The following is a 27,377-nucleotide window of genomic DNA, read 5'->3' as shown; positions in this document are numbered from 1 at the left end:
GACAGATCTTTTTCCAACCTGACTTTCTGATTTCCTCCCACTGAAGTCGCACCATGAGAGCTGAGGGCCAACATGAGTTCACAGAAGGAAGATGTGGAAAAAGATCACTAGAGTCATTAGGCATTCAGGACTTATCCATTTAAGATGGGAATACAAATCACAAGATTTTAATAGACTGTTTATATCCTAAAAATCTGCTTTGTTTTAAAGCTAAAGGACAGATAAATACAAACATAAATATAAATACAAATCTCTCCGGTGTAATTCCACATCCAGGATAAGCTAGGAACCCAAAATTGTTTTCCTAAACCTAGGAATCTCTAAAATGGAAAGAGCTCTTGAAACAAGCCCTAGATCCTTGAAACAATACTAGATTCTTGACTTAATCACCAGCTTAGCATGAACACCTGGAGGCCAGGGACCACTTCCAGGTGTCCTAGGTCCTCTGCAATCCCTTCCCCAAGAGGCCCTACTGACTAGGGCCCTCCCTTCCACTCCAAATGCAGGCTCACAATCAACACCACAGACTCTGCAGGAATAGCTTCCAGACCAAAGGCCTACAAAAAACAATAAGTAAAATAAAAAAAACATGAGAAAAGCCCAACAAGCTACACAGCAGCATCCTGCTTTCAAAGGTAGGGTAATTAGGAAGAGGAACAGAGGCTTAATCCTGCAGCTGGGTTTTATTTTCCTGTCTCTTCTTTATCTGTTTTCATATTTTAATACAATAGCACCTACTTAATTCCTGGGCAGACACATGCTGCAGAAGTTCTGCAGGCCCTGGGCCTCTCAGCACCGTGCTCCTGGACAAGTCAGACTTGTTACCTCCTGGGTGAACATGCCTTTCTCAGCCTGCTTTAAAAAAGCCCATTGTAAATCCTGCAGTGGTGCACAGAATCCCAGAATCACAGACTGGCTTGGGTTGCAAGGGACCTTAACCACCATCCTATTCCACCCCTTGTCATGGAAGGGAACCTTCCACTAGGCCAGGTTGTTCCAAGTCCTGGCCTTAAACATTTCCAGGGATGGGGAAGCCACCCCTACTCTGTATGTCTTTGTCAAGACTGTAACAACATTCCCATAAGGGTTCAAAACACTCATGGGAACACTTGCCAGTCTCATTATTTCATTCTGAGGTTTATTTTATAAGCTCTGCACAATACAGGCCTGAGGATTTCCTTCTGAAGAATTCTTGAATACAAAACAAAGTTGAACCATTGTTGAGTGACTTTTTTTCAAAGAGAAACATTTTCACATAAATGTGACACTACAGAAACCCACCATTGAAACTGACAAAACCCAGTTATGGTAAGTGAACCACTCATTCATAAGGGAAGGTTTAGATTGGATTTTGGGAAGCAGCACAGGCTACCCATCAGCCACCATCCCTGGAAGTGTTTGAGATGTATGGACATGGCACCTGGATTGGGCTAGTGATGAACACAGCAGTGCTGGGTGAAGTGTTGGACTCAATGTTAGAGGTCTTTTCCACCCTAAATGATCCTATGATTCTAACCACACACCTGCATTCAGTTTGAATGTTCTGGACTGGTCCCATTGCCACTGCTGACTACCCTGACCATCTGATTGGAGTAGTGATTGGAGGAATTACCCAAATTTTCACAGCAGCACAATCCTAAGTGCATTTGTACAAGCTTAACAAGCTTCTATATATAAAGAGAATCATATGCTTTGGAAAAGGCAGTATCACCCAAAATACTGTAACCAGTGAAACATCCCAATTTTCATCAAAAAGGTGCAAATTGCACAGTTTGCCTTGTCTGGGATGGCTCCCACTCAGATTATAGCTATGGAAACCCCAAGGTTACAAAGCTCTCTTCTAATAGACCATACTATCTTCAGAGGTAGCTTAATGTTAAATGGAAAAAGAACAGCTACTTGACTAAGAAAAACCACCCTTAACCTACCAAAATCAAGTTACTATTGTTGCCATTAAGCTGTGCAACAACCAACAACAACATTATGATCCAATTCTAGTTCAAGGGGAAACATTCCTCATCATCCCAGTCTAGGTAAGAGAGACTAATGAAAAAGTAGGAATCATAATAACCTTCAAAATCATAAGATGATATGTCATTTTTTTCAACCTATCAGGCAAAACTCGGGGAGAGATGAAAAAGAAGCCAACAGAAAAAAAAAAAATCAGCTTAACTTGCAACAAAGGAGGAGACAGGAGTGTGTATCACACTACCAGCTGTGGACACACCAGAATGATCTACATAGAACAAACCTGGAGCAATCTTTAACTGTTTCTTATAGAAGCTACTTGGAAAACTGTCCTTTGAGAATGATCTGGACTTTGCAGCAGTGGCAAAGCTCAGGCTGGCTGGTTACACTGCCTCTGCCACCCTGCAGTCACATACCAGCAGTTACTGTTTCTAGTGAGAGCTCTTCCTGTGCCTGCGTCATTCTGATCCCTGTAGAACTATACTGTGGACCTTTATGGAAAAGGTTGTGTGTTTTTGTTGTGGATGGCTCTGCCTATGATTTGGGCCATGCTTTATGAAAATCCATGTACAAATAGGAAGACTTTTTTTTTAACAGCTTGAATCTACAGAGGCAAAGGGTTATAGAGACAGAGCTTTAGCAGATACACAGCCACACATTAGGTTATTGCTTCCTTTCCTGCTTCACCTCTGATATATGTTCCTTTACCATGGAGACGGAAGCCCAACCATCACATGAAACAATACACAAAACACCACTTCCAAGTCAGGTTTGGGAAAAAAAAAAAAGCAAACACAAATCAAAGTACTATCTGTTGTCTTCTAACTGAAGACAGTTGTCAGAATAGAGCCAGTAGGAAAAATGGAGACTAAATCACCAGGCAGATTCTTCAGTTACATTACTGAACAGAAAAATGTGATAAAGCAATGCAGTACACATGAGCGTGCAGATTTTTCTCTGTCATTACATAACAGGATAAGACAAGAAATTACTCTTTCAAACACCTTGGGACTGAATGTCACTAATCTTAAATTCACAGGCACAGAAATGAGAATGTTTCAAATTCTAAGCTTAGTGAATTCAAGGCCCTTGCCTCATTTTACAAGTTAACTGATCTCTGTATTACCAACATTCCCAGCACAATCACCTCTCTGGCTTCTTGTCTTTCAGTGGAAGAAATTACTCTTGCCAGTTATGAAACCTCCCCTACTGTTTGGGGAAAGCCACCACGTAAGTGCTACTTATCATGTGCCATTTCAGCTATAGCTCAAGAATCATCAGTGCCCCGTGCTTAACCCTCTTCAGGGCGGCTAGATTGCTGGATCATCCCGGTCTATAAATAACCCGAAATCAAACCACACTGCAGGCACAGAGAGCAGGTCAGCAGAGGCTGAATTTCCCCTGGTATCATGCACAGAGGCGGCTGACGCTACCTGCAGTGTCACAGGTGAGGCCAAAGCCCTCCCCCACGGCGGCCCACGGCGCAGCCTCAGCCTTCGGGCGCAGGAGCACTGGGAATGGAGGCTACTGCACTTGGAGAGCCCGCAGCAGTCCGGGCCCGGGGGCGCAGGGCAGGGGGGAGAGCGAGCGCTTCCCCAGCCGCATCCCCTTAGCAGCGGCGCGGGCCCAGCCCGCGGGGGAAGGAAGCGGGACATGACTCATGGCTTTTATCTGCTGCCGGGCGGCCCCGCAGCGCTCCCCGCCGCCACGGCGGCGCGGGCGGCGGAGCGGGACCTCGGGCGGCGGAGCGGGACCTCGGGCGGCCCCCGCGCCCCGGCTCGGTGCGGGCTGCGCCGGCGGCACGTGGCCCGCGCTGCGCCAATGGCAGCGGCCGCGACCATAGAGCGGGGCCGGGCACTCGCTGCACATCCCGCCCGCCGCCCTTCTCGCCGCTGCCGCCATCTTGCTGCAGGCGACGGAAGGCGCCCGGCCACGGCGCCGGGCCCGCGCCTTCCTCCCGCTCACCTGAGGCGCCCCCGCCCCCGCCCTGCCGCGCCGGGCCCGGCGTTACCTCTAGTCGGCCCGCAGCGAAGCCTAGGCTGGGTACGAGGCCGACGGCCCGGCCGCCATCTTGGTGCAACAGAGGGGATGCGCGCGACCTACAACATGCGGGCGGCCCCGCCCCGTCCCAGCGGGTTGCTATGGGGATGAGGCGCGCGCGTGCGCGCGGGGCCCTGCACCGCCCGGGGGCGGGGCCTGTGGCGGGGAGGCACCGCCCCCTCCCCCGGCCGTGCGCGCGCGGGAGCGGAGCTCGGAGCGGGCGGCTGAGGGAGCGCGAGCCGCGCTGAGGTGAGAGGAGAGGAGCGGAGCGGAGCGGAGCGGAGAGGAGAGGAGAGGAGCCGAGCCGAGCCGAGAGGAGCCCTGCCCTGGGGGAGCGCGCGGTCCCTGTGCGCGGCCGCGTGAGGGGAGGCGGCGGGCAGGAGCACTGGGAAAGGGTCTGTCTTTTTCAGACGGGCTGCCGAACCCGAGGGGTTTGGTTGAGGTGGGGTGATGCTGGTGAGGAGAGAGCGTGACGATGAGCGCTGCGGGCGGTGCTGGGGAGGTGAGGCGGCCCTGGCCGCCCTCCCAGCGCGGGACCTGTATGGGCCGCCATGGGACCCCCGGGCGGCGGCCCCTCCCACAGCGTGCAAGGCAGTCGCTTCTGAACATGCTCTCGTGGAAAACTCCAGCCGCGCTGTTGAGACCGGAGGGTGAGGAACATGGCCGGCTCCTGAGGAAAATCTGGGCTGCTTCGAGGCAGCCCAGCCCTAAGCCCCGGACCCCGACCGCAACCCTAAGCCCCCCGTGCGGTGCCCCGGGCTCGGGTTTGCGGTCGGACGGGGCCTTGGCCTTCGGGTTCGAGTGTGCCCCTGCCCGTGTGGGAGCGCTCAAACCTGACGGAAACGCTGTGGGAAAGTTCATTCGTGGGAGGTTTCTGTGCTTGGCCCGTGTGTTAAAATATAATGTAGCTGTAGCCATCTGCATAACTCTCTGCTCGCTGCTTCGTTTCCCAGTAGCGGTGAGAAACTTTCCTCTGCTCTTAGCCCGCCTCTGAGAAATAGTTGGGTGACAGACAAGTCTCACAAATTAAAAGAATGTTCTTCTGTGTTCCAGCAGGATCTAGTTTTGTTTGGCATTGAAAACCCCTCATGGAGAATGCTTAAGCAGGAATCAATGACATCACTGGGCACGAAACACTCTTGGAAAGAAGAATTGCTATCAGAGCAATCTTACATGATAAAAGGCTCACGGAAAAGTTCTTCACTAGCTGCATGCATCATAGGTCATAGACTGCTTTATGGACTGAAATACAGATTTTGCAGATACTAGATTTTATTTTTATCATGCAATTTCACTTGAGAACCATGTTGTCCAGTTTTTATTTTGTGTCAGTAGCCAGGGTGCCAGATTTTTCTCAGCTAATTTGACTTCATGAGAAAGGACACCAAATTGCTTCAATGTTTAACATCTTCAGTCTGTAACTCCCATCAAATTCAAATGAGGTTAAAATTGTGTAAACATACACCTATATGGTACATTTGAGAATAAAATCCTGGAAGTCATCCCCACATTGAAACAACTTTACCTTGTGCCTGACACAAGAAGTTTGGCTTTTGCTGTCTAATGCTGGGCAGTTTGTTTTGATTCCAAGATTTCTCTTTGCTGAGAGGAACAGTCTGGAGGCTGCTGCAAACTGAAGCAGTTTGGTGTAATTTCACACACAGCTGAACTTGCTGACAAAATCTGCTTGGAAGATGGAAAGAAATCAGGTAGTGATAATTTCAAATCCCATAGAATTAAAGTGTGAGTGAGCTAGGTAAAAGGTGGCTGTGGGCTTTGGGAGTGGGAACAGATACTTTGTGGTTAGAGGGTGAGCCAGAGAGGGACTAGAAGGGAATTGAGCTCTTGTTACTTGCAGATACAGCATGTGCCCACATTTTTATGTTGCCACAGTAACTCACATGATCCTCTGAAATCATGCAAGTTAGTGGCTGGTGAGTCTTTGTTAAGAGACTTTTTTGCATAGAAATGTTAGATAAGAAATCTTTGAAATTTTTTTTTGTTCTTTTCTGTTTTATATTTCACATGCAACTACATATGAAAATTTTATATTGGTAAACAGAAGGTAGAATGACTGAGTTTGCAAGCATCTGTATAAAAGAGGAAGAGAAAATGTTTCATTTTGAAGCTGTGAGCTCTTTACAAAACACTCAAGCATGGATGGAAATGTTGAGGAGAAAGAGGCTTGAAAAGAAAAATCATACATGAGTTAGGGGTGTTTTTTTTGGCTTTGAAGAAACTTTCCTCTAAAGAGCAAGGTGCCTTTTAGCAAGGTGTTTGGTTTGGTTGGTTTCCGGAAAGGATGTGGACTGTGAAGGCTTCAGAATAGTTTGTCACACATCTGGTGCCTTCAGCACCCCACATTCATGTTGCTTGAATTTCTTGTCTGACTGTGTTTATAGGAGCAATGGTAGGTGAAAATTCTGCCCCTTGTTAGTACAGAAGATCAAATACTTGTGCTCTGTGAAGAAGTTGACACCGTTTCAGAATCTGGACATCCAGTCAGGGATGCTCCTTTTTCAATTTAGTGTGCAACAGTAGGTATTACACTGGTTTGTGGGTGAGCATTTTCCTCATACTATTTTTAATAAGCTGATAAACATTTTTTTTTTCAGATTTTTTTCCTGTCCTTCCCTAAAAATGTCCAAGGTAAGAATAACATTTCTGTCTTCCAATGTAACAATGGGAAACATATTTTTTGTTTTTAAATATCAATCTTCAATGACAAATTGTACAACTTGCATCTGTTTGGTGATGAAGAGTATTTAAAATGTACTGTCTATGGGAGACACAATGTTGAGAGATGAGTGCTGTAAGATATAGATTGAGGTAGTTTCATGCAAGTATAAATCTCTGCAGTTAACTAATACTCTTGGAAGGATTTAATTTTGGTCAGAGTTGTTTAAAAGCTCCCTGGTACATCTTCACTGAAACTTCCTTTCTGCAATTTCATTTTTAGCAGGCATCATTTAAGAAAATGGTGGTTTAGATTTAATTTCATTCTTTACTAATAGAATCAACTGGTTTTCCAATAAAATCCCTCATTTAAAATATTGTAACCTGAAATATTATTGTCATGCTGAGATTAATCTAATTCTTGGCTTTGAGCATTTGATTAAAAGGGTAAAACATCCATGTTGGTTTATTGGAGAGAAATGAGTGATAAAAGGTGCTTGAGTAACATATTTGAAGAGGGAACTAAGAGATGTAAAGATTTCCCTGCCATATCTGTAGCAGTGAGCATTCTAAACACTATTGTGTAAATTCCCCTTCCCCACACTTGAAGAGAGCTCTCTGAAGAGCACTTCCAGCAAATGGCTTTTACTTCACAAGTTGCTCAGGGTTTTCCTTTGGATGTGCTACAAATGGATCAGGAATTGTCATCTTTTTATTCAAGTCCATAGAAAACTATTTTATTTTAACTGTATGTGGAGACTGTTCAAAAAGTGATTAGTGCCCACAATTCGTATTTTGTCATACTTTGATAAATAATTATTTGGGATTTTGCTTCTATTTTACTTAAGGTGATCTTGGCTGGATATCTGAACAAGTGAAGCTTTGTTTTTTAAGCTCTAGGTCAATGCAGTTGTTCTGCACTTCTTTGTGAAACTGTTGAGTAGCAGGAACCCCTGAGTAGTTTCTTCTCTGTCATGTAGCTTCAAACCTTTTGAGTTAAGTGAGGAAAGCAGTTATACAAACTAGTAAGTCTTGAGTGGTTGCTTCTTATTGTCTTATTTTATTTTTTTTGAATTTCATTTTTAGCAACAGCCTGCTCAATTTACCAATCCAGAAACTCCTGGCTATGTTGGATTTGCAAACCTTCCCAATCAGGTTCACCGAAAGTCTGTGAAAAAGGGGTTTGAATTTACTCTGATGGTGGTTGGTAAGGAAGCATTTTATAGTTTTCACAATTAGCACTTGCTCACAGGGAATTTAAAGTTAAATCAGTTATTACTTACACTATACTAAGGCTTCAGCTTGCTTCAGAAACTTTCCTTTGCTGTTGCATTGAGCTTTCTTTTATATTTTGTTGATTCTTGCAGCAGTTGTTTACCACATTACAAACCATGCTTGAATACATTAATAAGTTTGTGGGTGAAGAAATTTTATTGTGCACTCCAGCAATCCTTCCCTTCCTTCCCTTCCTTCCCCCCATCCCTGTCTTACAGGATTCCAGCACTCCATTTAAAATGTAGTTTAAAACTGGTTTTGCATTTGAATACAGCCCTAGTTCATTTGTGTGTTTTGATTAAGAGACTAGTATTAAGGAGACCATTCTATTTAAAATGTTGTTTATGCTTCTTTAGTTCAAAGCAATCTGAACTCTAGTCTTTTCAACTCCTCCAAATACTCTTGTAAAAGAGTGAGAAAGGCTGAAAATTGGACCAGCTGGTTTTGATGTGAGCTGTTACTTTTTACTCTGATCATGATTTTATGTGAGCAGTTGTAATCTAAAGTGTTATTCTATTTGATAATTCATTGGGAGTCTGTGTTGCTATCTGGAACAGAAAGAAAAATCTGATGTCTGCAGAAATACCTTGATCCTTTGAGAAATCGGTAGCTGTTCTTGAAAATTAAATAGACTCCCAAATCAGGCTTGGGTGTCTTCTCTGTCTCTAAGAGCCATAACTTGTGAGTTTTGGTGTATGAACTCTGTAATTCTTGCTTTTAAATAGGCTTTCACCAAAAGTACCCTAATAGAATTAGGCTCTCCATTACCTGGCACCAGAAGAAATAAATCCCATTTGTGTGCTAGATTTGCCTAAGAGAGATCACAGTGGGAATGAGCAGGAGAGGTGAGATAGTGCATGATAGGAGGTGTTTAACTTCTAATGGTTTTGGATTTCAGTAGTTACAGGGAGAGTCTATCCTCAAACCTTTCATTAGTTTTGCCAAATGACAGCTTTAGAACTGCTTTTGTCCTACTTCTGTATTTTGTTCTTCAGTATTCTACAGAGTTTGCCTTTATCTTTGCCTTAGAATTTTGTCATAGTTTTTTACTGTATGTTTCATTGGATTTGATTTGGATGATACCATAAAGGATATCTTATAAAATCCAAGAGTACAACCAAACTATAAGTAGCTGCTTCAAATTATGGTGTCTACTGTAACTCTTCAGAATTTACTGTGCTACTATCCTAAAAGTGTGAACAGTTTTGAGAAAGAAAAGATGTGCTTTCTCTAAACTTCTAGATCTCTTTGAATTCTAATTGCAAATAGTGCCACGTAAAACAGTTCTGGAAGAAAGCAATGTAAAATTATATAGACCAACAGTTGTTTCTAGTATCTTGTAAAGTAGAAATAGAGGGGAAATGATATGGTGTAAGAGTAACAGAAAGAAAATTAATCCACCCATGTTGGAGTGAAATGGAACTTTACTGTTGTTGCCTGCCAATATTTTAAGGGATAAATGAAAACGAAGGGAAGAGGACTCGGAAAAAATAATTTCATTGAAAATCTGGAGTGGTATTTTAAGGTACACTAGCAGAGGGAGGCAGCTGATGTAAGATAAAATAAACTGTGCTTTAAATTGTTGATTATTTCAACAGTTTGGAATGTGAATTCTTTCTGTTCAAATATGCATGGAGTTTAAGTATGTTCTTTTGTGGGCTGTGTCACAGTGCCTGTTTTGAACTATCATTTTTCATTAAGTTGCCATCCTCTTTCATTTCTGAGCAAGAAAATACTTTAAAAGCTGCCTGTGCTGACAGAATCCTAATCACTGATTTTGCTTTTTTGCACAGCTTTTGGTTATGTTTTTTTTTTCCCTGCTATTGTTTACTGTGATATCTGAAAATATGAGCTGGAGTATATAAGAATTTGGCTGCTTGGCTGTGTTGCTCCTAAAGAAATCCCAGACACTTGTGTTTATTTTTAGGTTTGTTCTCATTATTAAGCTATGACTACATCTAAATAGTTATTTCACATAGGAGTCACTAAACTACTGTAGCCAATATAATCATTGACAGTGACTATGAAAAGTGATTTGGTTTATGTGTAATATTTACCCATACTGAAAGAGTGGAATGTGGCATTGGATGAAATCATACTTTTCTGGTTTGCTGAAATAATTCCATGTGACTGTTGAGTTACTCTGGGTGCATGTCACCTTCACTGGTGCAGGCTGCACTGGCACAATCTGATCTTGAAAGCTGCATTCTGTAAGGCATTAAAAACTGGCAGCTCCTACTCAAATCTTCATTTAAAACAGTTTCCATCCTTTTTTTCCTGTTGTTTAGACATTTTTGTCAGATTCATATTGCAGTGTTACTCAGAGATTCTGTGGCCCATCATTTTTTAACATTTATTTTTTAAAATTTAATCCTATCAACACCTGAAGTAAAACTAAAATTCTAGAAAAAGATCTCTTCAGTGAACTCAATACTGAGCATTTCAAGTTGCTGCTCTTTTTTATGCTATAAACATTTGTTCTGATTAAAATCTTGATTTTTAATGAGTCTAAATTTTCCTTATGGCCATCAGTATCTCTAGAACAAAAATATACTTACGGTACAATTTGGTAATCCCGAAGTTCTTCAGTATAAAAAAATTGCTCAGTGGCCATATTCCTCTTGCTTTGAGTTCTTGTTTGCCATATTGGCATAAAAACCAGAAATAAATCCTGCTTTATGTTGCCTGGCTGTACAGAAGTTCAGCAATGCATTTTTCATTGTTTAAATTGATGATAAAGCCTTGACAGGATATAGCTTCTCACTGGTTATGATATTTCACATTCTGGACTGATAACAGAAAAGCATGTCTTAAATCAGGAGACATGAAATGGAAAATCTTAAGTCTAAATGGGTCACAACTCCACTTGACTAGCAGCATTAATTACAGTGAAAGCTCTGGGAAAATGCATTAAAAAGCCAAGATGTAAAAATTGTTTTTCAACCTTTTTGTGTAAACTTGGCTAATCCAAATTTAGAACTTGTAAATTCTTTATTTGAAAGAAATATGACAAAATCTGTAGTCAGATAATACTGTCAGATACTCTTGAAATTATTTATGTAAATATGTTGAATTTATCTTCATATTGAATTGCAGGTGAATCTGGATTAGGAAAATCTACATTAATAAACAGCCTCTTCCTGACAGATCTCTACCCAGAAAGGATAATCCCAGGAGCTGCTGGTAAATACATCTTTGGCTCAATGGTTTTTGGAGTTGAATGCATTAAATAAAATTCAATAACTGCATTTATCTTTGAGTTTTGGTAAAAGCCAGCAGTGATTTCTAGCTGTAATAGTTTCTAATGTATTTCCTGACACTTGAGCTGTTTGATAAAAAAAACATTTTCCTCTGCACCGAGGACGTCTACCAGGTCTTTGTTATTTAGTCCTTGGGTGTATTCATATTAACACCTAGAAATTTGATCCCTTCTTTTGCTTAAAAAGTCTTTGTGTCATGGTAAGATAAACAATCAGCTAAAACAATCAGAGAATTTATTTCGTTCTTAATCTGTTGCAATTGTAAACATATGAATTGTTTATACCTGCTTGCACCTTAATTCATTTGCTATAGATTGATATTTAGTGAATGAGAACTTCACTTCCTATTCTTCTTTTTTTCCTTGTCCTATTTTTGCTATGTTATTCAAGGTATGCAATAATCCAGCAAAAGAGAATATTGTAATAAAAAAAAGATGTAATTTTGCTCTTTTTGCTACCTGTTGAATGACTTGTTTTAATGGTTTTATCATGTTACCTGATGATTACTTATAACTTCCAGCCTTAAGAAAAAAATCCATTACATATTATTTTGTATTGTTGTCCCATTAGCACTGGTTTTGTCTCAGTCCCTTTTGCCTTAATTTCTACATTATTTTTAAGAAAAGTATGAAATCTCATACAGCCCTCTAACAACATTGAAGGAATTTATGTACTCTGTCTTTTTGTTATCAGGCCTTAGAATGTAATCGATAGAATAATATTTATGCTGTTTTATCTGCCAATTAATCTTTGGAGTTTATCTCAAAATGACATGGTCTTAGAGACTGGATTCTGCAAGATGGAGTTTGTTGTCTTTCAGATAAGATTGAACGCACTGTGCAGATTGAAGCCTCAACAGTTGAAATTGAAGAGAGGGGCGTGAAGCTGCGGCTCACGGTTGTGGATACACCGGGATATGGGGATGCCATCAACTGTCGAGACTGGTACGTGCACAGAGAACATCTCTTGATCTATCTATGGAGGCTGACACAGATTTTTTACCTGTCCTGGGGGGTGCAAGTGTGCTGTGTGTCTGTGAAATGCTAAATTTGAGGTGGGATTTTTTTGTTTACTAATTTTGAGGAAGCTTCATTTCGGTGTTACAAATTAATTCCAGTACATGTGAAGAGGCATCGATAACTTCAACACAACTTGAAATAAATTTTGTGACACTTTTTCTTTCTTTGTTTACTTCCATTTTGCTCGAAAGAGCTTTAAGTGAACAGTGACCTTGAGTCTCAATAATACTCTTGAGAAAGTAAATGCACCTTCAGAGCAAGCAAAAATCCACACCTAAATCTTGTCCACATTCACTTGAGCATTCTCAGATTCTGTGACTAATTTTTAAGTGCTTTTCATCATCTTAGATTTTGTTTGGTTGGTTGTTTTGTTTAGGTTTTTTTTTACATATTTACATTATAGTAAATACTGAGAAGTAATCTTGAGATCAATAGCAATCAGTTTTCAATGGTAATCTCTTTTCCCCCATCGCTCAAACTCCTGAACCTCAAGGCAACCTCTGCCTTTCCCCATAATTTTGGAAATTAAATCTCCCAATAAAGTGAAATTTAGCTTCAAGACCACGTGTCCTGTCCTGGTGAGCCCAAGGGCTGCTGCATGAACAATCTCCTGTTTCATTTGTTCAAAAGCTTGTTGTTGTTCAGGACCCCACTTGAAATCATGCTTCTTCTGGGTCACATCGTAGAGAGGCCTTACAATCTGACTGTACTCTGGAATATGCACTGTACAAAAGCCCACAGCACCTGGGAAAGCCTGAGCTTCATTCCTGCTGGTCACTGGGGACATAGCTGCTGTTTTATTAGCCACATCCATTTGAGTCTGACAATGCCTATTTTGCCATTTTACTTCTAAAAACTGGATTTCTTGAGCAGGTCCCTTGACCTTACTTTGTTTTATGGCAAAACCAGCCTTCAGGAAGATCTGGATTATCTTCTCCCCTTGCTCAAAAACTTCCTCTGCCATGTTTCCCCACATGATAGTGTCATCAATGTACTGCAAGTGTTCTGAAGCCTTACACTTCAGAAGTAACATCAGCCCTTCTATTCTGTCTGAGGACATGCCCTCTGGAAACTGGAGCTGCATTTATGCTTGAAGAATTTCCTGTGGTGGTTGTACTTCCTCTCAACTCCTGCACCCCATGCTGCTGAGGCAGTGGTGGGTTTTCCATCCCACTTCCTCATGTCTTTTCTGTGGTCATGCAGGTAAAACGACAGGTTACCACGTGGTGAATATCCTGTCTCTTGAGGATGGGGGTGTTTGCTCCCAACAGCAGAGATTGGTCCATACTGTGGAGTATGGAACATTTCCTCTCGACTTTTTCAAATCTGTTCTTAATCTTGGACAGGCTTTCCACAGCTGAGGTGCAGGTTGGTAGGGAAGAAAAAAAAATTATGTTCATGTTGCCAGAGTTGGGTCACCTGAAGCACTGTTTGCTTTCCTTCTTTCATTGACAATAATGCCAATGAGTTGCCATACTACAGTGGTGTGCTCTCTACAAACTTCTGCCACGTGGATTGTGTACAGTGGACCTCATCTGGATCTACAGGAGACTGATGGTTATTTGGACCTCCATAGATTGCATCCAGCACAGCTAGTTCTCTCAGGTACTGGATACCTTCCTCCATGGCCTTCCATCTGCCTGGTCACACCGTTAGATCATCCTTGAGAGAATACATTTCCTTCATGCTTGACAGAAGTCACCACCAGAGCTGGGAGTTTCTGTCCTCTTCCCAATCTCCTTGTCAATGCCCACATCCCAGCACAGGGATCCCACTTGCTTAGCTTCCCTATGATCTGGTTCCATGTGGTGGGCCACAATGTCCTGGTACCAGAGCAGCCAGGTTGCCAGGGTCTCCCCCAGATGGCAGCTGAAATCTTTTCACATATCTTGTAGCTCAACAGGGATAGCAATTGGGTGGTTATCTCTGGCCCTGCCTCTTCCTCCTGCTGTGAGGGCCCTGCTTCCTCTTCATCGTTCACAAAGCAAACTGCTTTAGTTTTGGATTTCTTCTTCAGTGTAGGGGCAGCTGTTTGTGGCACAGATTGTGGCAGTGGTTCAGCTGCATGGTGCCTGTTGCTCTGCTTTCCTCCTCCTCGCCTGAGGGTGCTCTCTAGTGATGAGCAGTGTCCAGTAAACAAAAGCCAAGGCTCAGCACACTGCAGTAAGTTGCTCCTCTTTGGGGTTGCCCCCTCCTGTAGATTTGGGCCAGAACCAGGACACTAGTGGTCACAAAGTGGATATGAGCAGGCAGTTCCTGAAAGCCATTAGTATCCCAGGCTGCATCAAAAGCAGTGTGGACACTGCAGTGTGGTTGAGGGAGGGAGTTCTGCCCCACTCCTGTGCTCCTGTGAGACCTGCATCCAGCTCTGGGGCTCTAAAACATGACAGACATGGACCTAATGAAGCAGGTGCAGAGGAGGACCACGAAAATCATACAAGGGCCAGAACAGCAGTAAGGAGAGGCTGGGACAGTTGGAGTTCCATCTGAAAAAGAGAAGACTCCAGGGAGACCTTACTGAGGTCTTGAAATATATCAAAGGGGCTCACAGGAAACATGGAAAGAGACTTAATTCTGGGGCCTGTAGTAGCAGAGCAACTGAGAGTAGATTTAAGTTTGATGTAGAAAAGCTTTTTTTCCAGTGGTGGTGTTGAAGCCCCTGGCACAGTTGCCCAGAGAAGCTGTGACTGCCCCATCCCTGAAAGTGTTCAAGAGAACCCTGGACTAATGGAAGGTGTCCCTGGCCATGATAGTAGCTTGGAAATAGGTGATCTTTAAAGGTCCCTTCCAACGCAAACCATTTATGATTTTAAATCAGTTTGCAACAAGAACCTTAAAATATCTTGCAAAAGTGTGATTAATGTTAATCAAGATATAAACACTAACCCAAGAGAAATTTGTTGTAGAACTGAGGTTGGGTTATGTATATTTTATCTTTATATACATATGTAATATGCATAGTAGCTTGTTATTCTTTGTTATTCTAGAATTCCGATAAAATGTTAAGATGTGTGCTCTTCTATTTTCCCTGTTCTGTAGAATCAGTAAATGAATTTTTGTCCAATAGAAGATTGGTTCACCAGCAGAGTATCTTAGTGGTTTAATATTACCTTTGAAAGAGTCCTAAAGTTGTGGACTTTTTGGTGATTCCTCAGATCTGTGTTTGTTTTACAGTTTTAAGACCATAATCTCTTACATTGATGAGCAGTTTGAGCGATACCTGCATGATGAGAGTGGATTGAACAGAAGGCATATCATAGATAATCGAGTTCATTGCTGTTTCTATTTCATTTCACCATTTGGTCATGGGTAGGTGTTTCTCTGTCATTTTTTTTTACATTATTTTATTTTTGAGAATTGGTTTGTGCCTGGTGACTTAAATTTTCAGAACCAGGTTGCCATTACTTGAGCAACTGCTATAACTGCTGACATTAATTGGCTGTGTTCTTTCTCTCTGTGTAAAGCGAGACATTTCTGTTGGAGTGAAAATAAATTGGTAATTTAGAGTAAAAATAAATACATTTTTTTCATATTTTAATTTTAGCCTTAAGCCTCTGGATGTTGAGTTTATGAAGGCCATACACAACAAAGTAAATATTGTGCCAGTGATTGCAAAAGCTGATACACTTTCTCTGAAGGAGCGAGAGAGACTAAAGAAAAGGGTGAGTGTTGTTCTGGTCTGCAGAAATGTGTTGTGCTTTGGTTGTTGCAGTATGGTGGCTGAAGAGAGGGGCATTCTCATTAACCTTACTCTGTCCTAGCTGAGGAAAATATAATCTTATGCACAGTGTAGCATCACTTAATATGTAACTTGATATCCTGTAAAATATTTTATTATGTATTTAAATGAGAAATTGTCATTTGAGAATGTTGTTTGCAAAATGGCAGTCTAGCTACATTTACAATTAGATTGAGTGAATTTTGAAACTTTGGAAAAATATTTAAATACATCTGCTGATGGTAATTGCTCTATTACCTGTTTAATCAGTCCCAAAGCAGCGATAGTATCTGCATATACAATGTGCATATCTATATTTGGGTTTTTTTACCCAGTCAGAATTCTGATCATTTAAAAAAAAGGGATTTTCAAAGATGTTTCTGATTGTGAGGTTGTTTTTCTTCCCCTGTGTCACTCCTAAAGCATTCCAGTTCTGTCTTCCAGAGGCAAGACCTCTTAACACATTCAGTCATGCAGGATTTGATGCTGTATTTGCTTGGAGGAGGTGGGATTCAACAAACCATCATGAGCTAATAACAGCTATGAAGTTTAGAAAGAAGTGTTAGAATTAACTTGTCAAAGGCATGCTCCAGTCTTAGCTTTTGTATTGAAAACTTCATGATTTTTGTCAGTTATTCTGAAAATCCTTTTAGCTATTTTATCCAATCTGGAATAGAGACTTTATATATAATATACTCTAGTAGGTATGTTTAGAGTGCTAGAATTCTGCAGAAGTAAAGATTATTCTTTTTTAAAGAGCAAATTTTGGGCTCTATGGTAAATGGATTCCGGGTGCAGATACCATTACTGGCAATCATGAAGAAAAAAGTATTTGTAGTGTCTATATCTCAGTTTTTCAAACACTCCCACCCCTACCCCCTAAGTAGTAATTCAGAGGTAAGAGCAAGGAGGTTAAACTGTAAGAAAGCTTGTATAACTTCTGAGTCAACACCTTTATTAATACAAAAAAAAAAAATGCAAAGGTTTAACAAAGCACAATTTCCACAAAGGACGGTGTTTTTTGTGAATACTGTTGTTTATATGAAAGTCCATGGCAAGTAGTTGTTGAATACCATGAAGAAATATGGTATTTAAAACTAAATCCTTGTTGAGCGATTTGGATTAGTAAGATAAATCCAGATTTCTTAAGAGACTGTGTATTAAGTAATTTTATGTTAAGATTTAAAAGTACTGATTCTCCATGTACATTATATTGATTTCTTTTATTCAGATTCTGGATGAAATAGAAGAGCATGGCATCAAGATTTATCACCTGCCTGATGCTGAATCAGATGAAGATGAAGATTTTAAAGAGCAGACCAGACTCCTGAAGGTGTGACTGGTTTAATAAGTTATATACGTGGATAATGTATTGTATTTTTTCAGACTGCTCAGATGGCTTTAGAGCAAGACCTGCAATGCAACACAGAGTCACTGTGTCTTTGCTCAGGCTTCCCTAGCTTGGAAGCTGGTGGCAGCAGTTCTTTCATTTATTTTACACCTTTAATTTAAAATAATTATGAACTTATCATAATATGCAGCACTGAGCAGATCAAGAGTAGTTCTTGGAGTTGTTTGTCCTGGTTCATTATGAGTAACTTTTGCACTTTTGGCTTTCAGGCCAGCATTCCATTTTGTGTAGTGGGATCCAATCAACTCATTGAAGCAAAAGGTAAAAAAGTTAGAGGTCGGCTCTACCCATGGGGTGTAGTTGAAGTGGAGAATCCAGAACATAATGACTTCCTGAAGCTGAGGACCATGTTAATGTAAGTTAGAAAATTCCAAATAAATGCTAGTTTAGAAAACAATCACCAAGATAATAAAGCACTGCATTGGGGGCTTGCAGGAGTTCTGTAATCCCTGGACACATTCAGAATTTGTGTGGGGAAGGCCATGAGCAGCCTTGACCTTGCTGAGCTAAGTTAAGGCTGGGGTTGGACCACACAGAACCCACAGGTTCTCTCTGATCTGAATTGCTCAGTGATTCTGTGAAAATAATGATTTGTCTGATTCTTTTATTGAATGTAGTGCTGTATTGCTACTCAGATCCCCTGGAACATAAAACAGGTTGTGCTTATTTCAATATATCAATAAGTAGATACACTTGCAAGGGAGCAGACTTGAAAAGCCCACTAGTTGTTTTTTTTTCCCCTGGTCTTTGCTACTCTGTTTCGCCTGCTCAGATTCATCAAAGGCCTCGCCCAGGAGTACAGCTTCTGTCAGGGCAGTCTCAGAGCTGAGGTGACCTCTCTGTGTCCTTAATTGCACCAATTTAACTGAAATTAGTTTTAAATTAGTATGCTAAGTGGGTGTGCATGCTGAGCACATTGATCCAAGACGGTGCTGAATGCCACAGTTGCTTAAGCAAACTGATGTGACACAAGGATGTTTTATCTTTTAATTACTTTTCTTCCTCCAGTACCCATATGCAAGACCTTCAGGAGGTGACCCAGGATCTTCACTATGAGAACTTCCGCTCTGAGAGGCTCAAACGAGGCAACAGGTTGTCATCTCATGGTTACATGCTGCTTTCTTCTCTTCTCAATTTGTATTTTGCTCTCTCTGTATCTCACCTACCATTACATTGCTAGGATTTGGTAAACCAAGGGCAGCTCTGTAACTCCAGTCATCACCAAGTTCTATTGACCAGCTCACAAAGAGTGTAACAAAAAATATTTGAAGCAATGGTGGTGGAGTTAGGGAATTGTGGGAATAGATCTGTGCTTTAGTCTGAGGCTTAAACACAGTTGGGTTGGAATGTTGAAGGTACTAAGTAGGACAGATGTCTGTGATAAATGTCTTAAATCTGCAAATTAGGTCAGAGCTGATATCTTAAAAAGAGTGTGGGTTTTTTTCAGAATTAACAACCAGAATATTTGGATGAAGCCTTCAAAAAGAGATGATCAAACTTTTTAGAAATGCTTTATTAAACATGACATACATAAATGGTAGCAGTCACAGACTTTTAGCCCTGTTTTGAGCTGGTTTGGTTAGGGCACAGCTTTCCTGGAAAGAGAACTGGACAAAACACCCAATTTTTAAGTAAAATAGCAGGGTCTGTAAAGATGAGCTGGGGAGTTCTTGTGGGAAACTGTGTGTTTCCTGGTTTAGGTGTTTCAGCTGCGTCCCTTCTTATGGCCACCAGAGGGTTCCGAATCGCACATTTTGAGGGCTTTGGGGCATTTTGCAAAAGTTTCCCCATCTAGCTGTTAACAGACATTTTGTAACACGTCTGGTCAGTTTTCAGCAAAGAGAGTTTTCCTTTTACAGTTTCCTGCCTGTAGCATTGGCCTACAGGCAAGATAAAATGCTCTTTTCTCCTGATTTTAAATCCTGCTTTCTGAAATTCAAGGTAAAAGTCCCCAAACTTCCCAAGTTCTGGCACCTCTTATCCAACAGGTGTGTATAAAGGCCTTAGATGACCTAAGGTCATCCAATTTTTAGAGGATTTCAAGTTGCTGTTAAGTTGGGTATGTGAAACTAAAACATGTTTTTGTATATTTTTTAGTTAAGTGGCCCATATACCATGGCCCTTGCTTTCACATTTCTGAAATGGTACTAGAACGTAGTTAGATTTACTGTGAGTGAGGGTAGATTTCATGTGAATTTATTTCAAGCTTGCACTTCTGCTACCAGGAGTGCTTGACAATAGGTGTTTGTTGACTGTACTCACTAATGATCTCAGAGGTTTTGGGGCACAGAGGATTTTTTACAAAGTTTTTATTTACACAGGATTTTTTTACAAAGTATTTCTCCGTTAACTTTTTAACAAACACCAGATTGTTTGCTTTGCATGTTTGATGGCACTTGCTTGATTAGATCCATTAGTAGATCTTCCCTGTTGTGGCATGGAGTAGGAGAAAGCTATTAGCAAAGTGGTAGGAACTCCTGAATAAAGCCAGGTGGGAGTTCTCCCAAGTAACAAGTGATGCAACAGCAGGAAATGGCCTCAGGTTGCACCAGGGAGGTTTAGATTGATATTAGGAGAAATTTCTTCACAGAAGGGGTGTTTGGTCACTGGCACAGGCTGCCCAAGGGCAGTGGTGGAGCTGCCATCCCTGGAAGTGTTCAAACTGCTTGTGGATGTGGCACTGGGGGACATGGTTTAATGGTGAATACAATGGTGAGTTAATGCTTGCACTTGGCAATCTTAGAAGGTTTTTCCAGCCTTAATGATTTTATGTTTCTAACAATATTAATATTATTTTAGGAAAATAGAAGATGAAGAAGTAAATAAAGACCAGATTCTGCTTGAGAAGGAAGCAGAAGTAAGATGACAAAACTTTATATTCTTGTAACGGGGAAATTTTTGTTCTTTTGTTGCTACATTAGAGCAAATATTTATATGATCTTGGTAATTCATAAAGGAAAAAGTTATATGCCAATATAAAGTTATTTAAGGTTCACTAAGACAACAGAATGAGAAGAGGTGAGAGGAGACTCAGGATAGGAATTTTTTGGAACCAGTGGAATCTGGTAAAACATGATTCCACTGTAGTGATCAGCAATAGATGTAATGCACAGTGTGTGGGCAAGGAGAACCATCCTCCTGGGAGTAAGGGTTCTACAGTTAACAGCTGCAGACTGGGACAAAGTCAGTTCAGCTCTGCAGCAAAAGAGAGAATGATGGTAGAAATTGTCAGAAATAAAAAATGAAACTAAATTCTCATTCTGCCACTGTGACAAATTTATAATGCATAGATCTAATGCTGCTTTTTTTGTTCCTCTAACCTATAAAAGTTAGAGATAGCAAGACTAGAAAAAGTGCAATGAAAAGCAAAATGTGGGCAGAAAGGCTGAAGTGGAGACCTAAAGCAGGTCCTGTGCTAGGGTAGATGAGATTAATAGCCTTGTTGAGAAGTAGATGACAGAAGGAAAAGGGACTGACATGATCACAGATGGCAGGATGAATGGGAATCTACAACACAAGCAAGAGGTCATAGTTAATGGGATTAATAGATGGCTGATTTCAATTTAAAAAGATACTTCTAACATAGTCTGTTACTCTAAAATGCAATACTCTAAAACCTAGCTTCAACCAAGTTTATTCATGCTTGTGTCTCACTGGATGGTTTGCCTCTAATACTTTCTTTCACCAAGTCATCCCTAGCAAGGGAGTTGGGGAATAATCCTGATAATTCTTTTTTTTTTTTTTTTTTTTTTTTTCATGACAGATACAGGAGTAGTTTGGAGGGAGTAGTAAGTGTAAATTCAGTACTTCAGAACCATAATTTTTATACATATAATGTCAGAGACTTCCACTTAGGGATGCTTAAAAATCCCATCCCACAGTACAATAATAAAGTCTGTTTATTTCAGTCAGTAAATACTAGCCTCCTCAGTGATAAAGAGCAGTAAAAGAAGATGCCATAACCTGAATTCATTACGTGTCAGATAACAAAAATGCAGATATGTGAGCCTCTTTAGTAAAAATAAGTATTAGAGGGGTGACAGTGAAGAATTATATTCTGAGGTGAGATTAAGCTACAGAATTCTTCTGTGCTGCTTTTCCAGCTCCGTCGCATGCAGGAGATGATTGCAAGAATGCAGGCACAGATGCAGATGCAAATGCAAAGTGGAGAAGGTGACAGCAGTGCAGTTCATGGGCACCATGTGTAAAGTCTTGGGTAAGATGCTCCAATAGCCACTTAAAGGGCTTCTCCTTTAGCTGCTCTCTAATGTGCTTGGTATCAGGAAGTTTTGGAAAAATGTTAACGAGATGGGTTTCCATAGGTTTCTGTCTGAATTTTAATTTATAAGGATTAGCTTCTGTTTGCAAAGTTAGATGGCTTGGAGTCAAACTAAACAGTGTGGTGGTGTGTGTGAATACATATGAAAATATTCCAGAAAGTCAATACAATATATCCTGGTAAGAGTTATGGAAGAAGTCTTTGAAATAGTTTAACCAGGTTTCTTAATCTCATGATGAAGTCGTTGTTTACTTGTGACTTATAAAATCTTCTTTAAAAAAAAAAAAAAGAACTGCAGTTCTTTCAGGTTTCTTAATGTAAGAAGACTACTGATCTGAAATGGTATTTTCCTGTCTTGTTTTTAGATGATTTTTATCCCCTGACTCACAGGATACCCTCTGGAGCTGGATTGCAGTGGTGGAGGCAGAAAGGATGCCTCTTGCTTCCATGTGATCTGGAGCTTGCTGTGGAGTTTAATGTGGGACGGTTTTGTGGTAACATCTTGTGAGATGTTTTTCATAACATGTAGTCAGTTGGTATTTTTATATATTATACACTTTCGACTTTCATTTTCTTTAGCCCTTCTTTTCTTGAGGTTATTTTAAATTTCCTATTAGGGACACAAAATAGTAATTGAAAGTTTTCCAGCCTGATAAGTATTAGATAATAATATTTTTTTAATATACCTTATTAGCTCCCTGCTTTTAACTTTGTATTCCATTTAGAAATGAACAACTGTCAGTGATACCTTGTTCAGTGCCAGGTAACAGTTACTTCATTAAGGTTGCTCCCCTGCAAGGTTAATTTTATAAATATTGCAGTGTTTACATGTGTGTGTGAGACCAGCAGCCCTTTCTCTGTCTCTGCTCACAGCAGAGGATTTTCTTGGCCTCTGCAAAATATCAAATGAAAATTCAAGTATTGCTTGTGTCTCAGCAAAAGAAAAAAGAGGAAATGCCTCTGTGAGAGGCACACTGTATGTTACATGACAGATTTAACCTTGAGGGTTATTATTTTCCTAAAATCTCTTACTCTATTGCAGCTAATTTTGAATAGTTTCTTGTAGGTCATCACAAATCACTCCTGCTATTTTCTGGCATTATTGTAGCCAAATAAACTTGAATAAGGCTGATTTTATTGTTGAGTGAGGTAAACTCCAAAGAATAGTTTTCTATGCATGGGTTTTTTCATATATCCAAGGGATAAGAAATTCTGTAATTCCTAGTAAGTATTTTCATACTATTTTTAGGGCATTTAAAGCTGTTACATGTAGTAAAAATATATATTAGCACACTTCTCTTTTTAAAAGTGACCTGTTCCTGACAGGATCAGTGCAAACTGTATTTTAAATTCTTGCTCCAGGATGGAGTCAGCACTATTACTTCAGGAGAGACTCTGTTTTCTTTTATTAGGCCAAGGTCACTTTCTTAATCCTGGTAGCAAAGGAGGCTGTTTTTAGCTTGGCTGGGCTTGTGCTGCAGATCTTGCCTCGTGTTGTATTTGCAGCAAATAATCAATGTAGCACACAACTGCCCAGGTGGTGGCTGACAGGGCAAGCAGTGACACACCCTGGGTTGTTTGCTGCTCCTGATAAAGCCAGCAATCAGATTTCTTCATCTGATCTATCACAAAACATCCTTATCTGAGCAGCTAATAAACAAGTAGAATTGCAACTTCATTTGGCTCTTTGAGCTCAGGTGCAGCTGCGACTTTTATAATTTTGTTAATGTTCCTGTGAAAAAATAACAGAATTTCTACAGGTAATGTATAATTCCAGTGGTGCTTCAGTCGCTAGATTAAATAGAAACCTGTTAAACAACTGAAGTTTTTACCTGCCTGCAACTACTGTTTTATGTTTGAATCTTTCTAAAAATGTGAAGTAAAACCCTGTATCATAGCTGGGGAGCTCCAGCTCTCTTTTCCAATGTAATTACTATCAAAGTTTGACACTACTCATTTGACCTTCCCTAACCTTGACAAAAGTGAAAATGAGAACCTTTTTGTATGCAAAGAAGAGTTAAATTCCATTTGGTCAAATCTCTGCATATAAAACTTGGATGGAAAAAAAAAATGTGCTTCTAAATTCTTGAATTGCTTTTTCAAAAGAGGGTGTAGGACCAAAGTAATGTAGCAGCACTGTCAGAGAACACTCCACAACACCTTACTTATTTCTATTACCATGAGCCTGTACTTGAAGAAAAACTGTGAAATATAAAATGTCTGCACAGGGGCCTGGTTGTACTTGTCACTCTCACTGTGTATATTGGGTTGATAGGGTTTTTTCCCTCTATTTTTAACATGGGAACAAGAGCACATTGTCCATTTATTTAGTGCTGTTTGGTAATAATTTCACTGTCTGTGAAATTATTTCAGGTAATGTTTGATTCTTTGGAATATTTACATATCTATTAAAATATTTGATCAGGATAAAGCATTTCATGTGATTCTTAAGCAAAAAATAATTGATCTAAAAATTCAACAGGAGAAATATTTTTGTATGTTGTTTTGGCATTTAATGGGGAAAAACCAAGTTTGTGGCACTGGCCATTTCAGCTGAAATATTCAAGACAGGTAATTAATTAGTGCTTCTTTCCAAGCCTTTGGGACAATTGTTCATAGTGTGCCTGATGTCTCTGAAGGTCTAGTTCCCCTTCACTTTTCTTGGGATGGTCTTGAAATGGATGATTTTGTGGTAAGACATGAAAAGCAAGACTACTTTTCTCAGAAAAGCTGCTGGTAAAAGAAAGATATGACAGCAGAAGGGCTTGGGGACAAAAGGTAGATTCTGTTTGGTGGCATGCTGAACTGGCCACAGTTCATTTTTTTTTACTGTGTTGTGATGGTTTTTATTTTAGGAGTAAAAATACTTTTAAATTTGCAAAGCTTTATAGTTGATAGCAAAAATTACTTGTTCTTGGTACAAAAACCTGTTATAATCTATGTACTCCAATCAGCTAAAACTGTAATAAAAATGCTCAAAAGCTATTTTGTGTTTATTATGATTCTTTATTATACTCAATATTAATTTGTGGTGATATGTTTGAAATATTGCCCTGTTCCAGCCAGGAGAGGGTTAATTTTTGGGGCAGCCAGGAAGGGCAGGGTTGGAGTGGCAGTGGGTGGGGTTGAGCTCCACTGTAAGCATTTTTCCATGTGATGCACTCTCTCTTTTGTATCCTTTTTGTTATTTAATATGGTTGCTATTGCTGTTCCTTTTCTTATCTCATTGCTGTTTCCAGTAAATTGTTCTTACATTATTTTGTGTTTCCAGTTCTCTTCTCCATCCTGATGCAGAAAAGAGGGAGAGAGGGAGCGAGTGATTGGCAGCCTGGTTTGGAGTTTCATTGGGAGCACTAAACTGGGGAATAGCATTCCTAAATCAGGACAGCCTTCATTCAGCCCCAGTGTGGGGCACAAAGGGGTGACATAACAACAGATCTGCTCAGGGCAGGTTGGAAACGGGTTTGATCCAGGCATTTTCTGTCTTTGGTCACAATGTTGCTTGGTCTGTCGGTGTGGGTGTGGTCCTAACTCTGTCCATATTGCCAGAGATGCTCCTCATGGGGAGGTTGTTTCAGGACAGGGAGAGCAATCAGGATTGCTTTGTTGCTGTACTGTGGGATGCTAGTTTATGACATAACACTGAGGACAATGAGGGTCACTTGATGAGTATTCAGTGTTGCTATCCAGGGAGAACAGAAGGATGATTTTCCCCAGCTTTTCACTCCTTTTTCCTCCCTCCAGCCTGTTACAACAGCTTTTGAGAGTTTTGAATTCACTTTGTATGTTAAGGAAAGCATGTTCTTGTTGCTAAGTCTGCCAGGTCTACTCAGTGGGCCCCATACCATGTTGAGAGTCAGGACAGAGATTTCTAGGGAGGTCATTCAGAGATCTGCCCCCAAGGACGAATAGACATGCATAGCATGGGAGAAAATGGGCCAGGTTTTGGGGAAATTCTCTGCTACACTGGTTTGGAAGTTCACCCCTAAAGAAGTACAGGACCCTGTTAAAGTGACAGAATATTTGCAAAGAGAATGCTGTGGCAGGTCCAGAGAGGAGAAACTTCTTGCAGCGTGCTGAGCCCTGGCTTTTATTTACTGGACACTGCTCATCACTAGAGAGCTCCCTCTGGGGAGAGGGAGGAAAGCAGAGCAGCAGGCACCATGGTTGTCTTTAGACTCTCTCCCTTTCCTTTGCTCCTTCCATTTGAGATCCTGCAAACTCCCAGCTTTTTTCTTATATTTCATCCATACTTTTGGGGATGCATTTTTTAGGTTCCACTTATCCTGGTTAGAATGATGGTGACTTGTATGCCCAAATGTTCTCTTTTCTGAGTAGAGTAGTTCAAGTTCACTCCCTGGCCATCTGTGGCCTCTTCAGCAAAGAATGAGGAAAAAGATCATTCAGAGCCTGTGATGTGCCCTTTTCAGGTGGTTTTGAATATTAGGATGGCTGGGCTGGAGATCAAATTCTGACGCTGCTTGCTCCCAGGCTTTCCATTTGTATGACACCTGTGGATGAATTAGTCACACCTCTGTCTTCATACACACTCTAATGACCTCCGAGTAAGCTACTGAGGAGAAAGCTCTCCTGTGATGTGAGTGGAAGGGAATGTTTGGCATTCATTAACAAATGCTACCAATCCCAGCTATATTCAGAAGGCATTTAGTAGGAAATCCTCTCAGGACTGAAAGAAATTAAGTTCAGATTAATGGATTGTAACTTCGGTGTCAGTTGAGTCCTTTGCTGTTTCTGTCTCAATAGACAGCTTGAGTGCAGAGAAGTGCCTTGTTTTCAGGCAGCTCTCCCGCTCCACACTGCCAAATATTGCCTGGATCTTTCTGAGTATTTGGACAGGGCTGAGCACATCTCATGTGTCTGTTTTGTTGGCTTCTCTGTGGTGCTCTTGCTGGTTTATCTGGCTTCTGGGCCTTCGAGAAGGATTTCTATCAGCATTTTGCTAGCTTGTTACACACATTTAGTGGTTACAAAAAGAAAAAGGAAGTGAACAAAATATCTATAAACTTTTGTTTCCTGACATCTGAGTAAAGAAAAATGAGAAATGTAACTTATCCTGCCTTTCTCTGGACACTTTGTAATAGATCCTGAAATGCTACATGCTTTAGGGAAGTGTCTGAGAGGACAAATGAGGTGGTAATTGCTCAGAATGTGCAAGAATATAATCCATAAAGGCTTTGGGAAGAGTTGAAACTATTGCTTGGAAGGACATTGTACTGGAATTCATTGCAAAGGACTCCATGGAATCATGAGCTCTTCCCTATTTGCTGTTTTCTCTCAATGCTGTGTATGGCATAGAGCTCAAAGAGCTTAACACAGGGCTCCTGCTGTCAGAGAAAGCCAGAAAGAAATACTTAAAGGATTCCTGCCGTGCAAGAAAGCTGTGATTAAAACACTTCATAACTCAGCTTGCCATAGAGATTTTCCCACAGCCCACAATTCCCAAGGGCAATTTCTCAGGAGAGATAACAGTTTGATGAGCAGCTTGTTGTCCTGAAGCCCTGTTCCTGCCATGTCTGCCACCTCGTCCCAGAGATGCTGAACAAGGCTCTGGGCTGCTGTTCCTTTGGACGGCCCTAAAGGCATGTGGTTGGCAGTGCAGGTCACTTTACCAGTGAAGCAGGTGTTGTCTCTGTGCTGGAGCAGCCCTTGGTGTGTAGTTGTTTCCTAAGAATCCCTTCATAATCCATAAAAAGGGAGGTGCTGTCACCTG

General features: G+C 40.8%; 2 protein-coding genes across 8 annotated transcripts in view; one reads left to right on the top strand and one right to left on the bottom strand.

The window, feature by feature from the left end:
• Positions 1–4,062, bottom strand: part of HDLBP (high density lipoprotein binding protein) — a 38,695-nt gene extending 34,633 nt beyond the window's left edge. Inside the window, exon 1 of the mRNA XM_053951357.1 lies at positions 3,980–4,062. The gene's annotated coding sequence lies outside the window, so the exon portion shown is untranslated. The remainder of the gene's footprint in view (positions 1–3,979) is intronic.
• An 86-nt stretch (positions 4,063–4,148) lies between these two features.
• The window catches only part of SEPTIN2 (septin 2), a 35,486-nt gene continuing 12,257 nt past the window's right edge, over positions 4,149–27,377 (top strand). The window contains exons 1-13 of one of the 7 annotated variants that reach the window (XM_053951368.1): positions 4,149–4,257; positions 6,624–6,657; positions 7,771–7,891; positions 11,056–11,142; positions 12,040–12,163; positions 15,413–15,547; positions 15,783–15,900; positions 17,188–17,289; positions 17,577–17,722; positions 18,376–18,459; positions 20,167–20,224; positions 21,471–21,583; positions 22,012–24,631. In XM_053951368.1, the coding sequence (XP_053807343.1) occupies positions 6,649–6,657; positions 7,771–7,891; positions 11,056–11,142; positions 12,040–12,163; positions 15,413–15,547; positions 15,783–15,900; positions 17,188–17,289; positions 17,577–17,722; positions 18,376–18,459; positions 20,167–20,224; positions 21,471–21,575 (1,089 nt within the window). In that variant the 5' untranslated portion in view covers positions 4,149–4,257; positions 6,624–6,648 and the 3' untranslated portion in view covers positions 21,576–21,583; positions 22,012–24,631. Of the gene's footprint in view, positions 4,258–4,324; positions 4,404–4,600; positions 4,659–5,086; positions 5,231–6,623; positions 6,658–7,770; positions 7,892–11,055; positions 11,143–12,039; positions 12,164–15,412; positions 15,548–15,782; positions 15,901–17,187; positions 17,290–17,576; positions 17,723–18,375; positions 18,460–20,166; positions 20,225–21,470; positions 21,584–22,011; positions 24,632–27,377 lie in introns of those variants that run through there. The other 6 variants (XM_053951372.1, XM_053951369.1, XM_053951370.1 and 3 more) reach the window with 6 other exon arrangements.

This window comes from Vidua chalybeata, chromosome 10, assembly GCF_026979565.1.
Source record: "Vidua chalybeata isolate OUT-0048 chromosome 10, bVidCha1 merged haplotype, whole genome shotgun sequence".
NCBI classification, from domain to species: domain Eukaryota; kingdom Metazoa; phylum Chordata; class Aves; order Passeriformes; family Viduidae; genus Vidua; species Vidua chalybeata.
The sequence above is the reverse complement of the archived record's forward strand: the minus strand, read 5'-3'. Positions and strand labels throughout refer to the sequence as shown.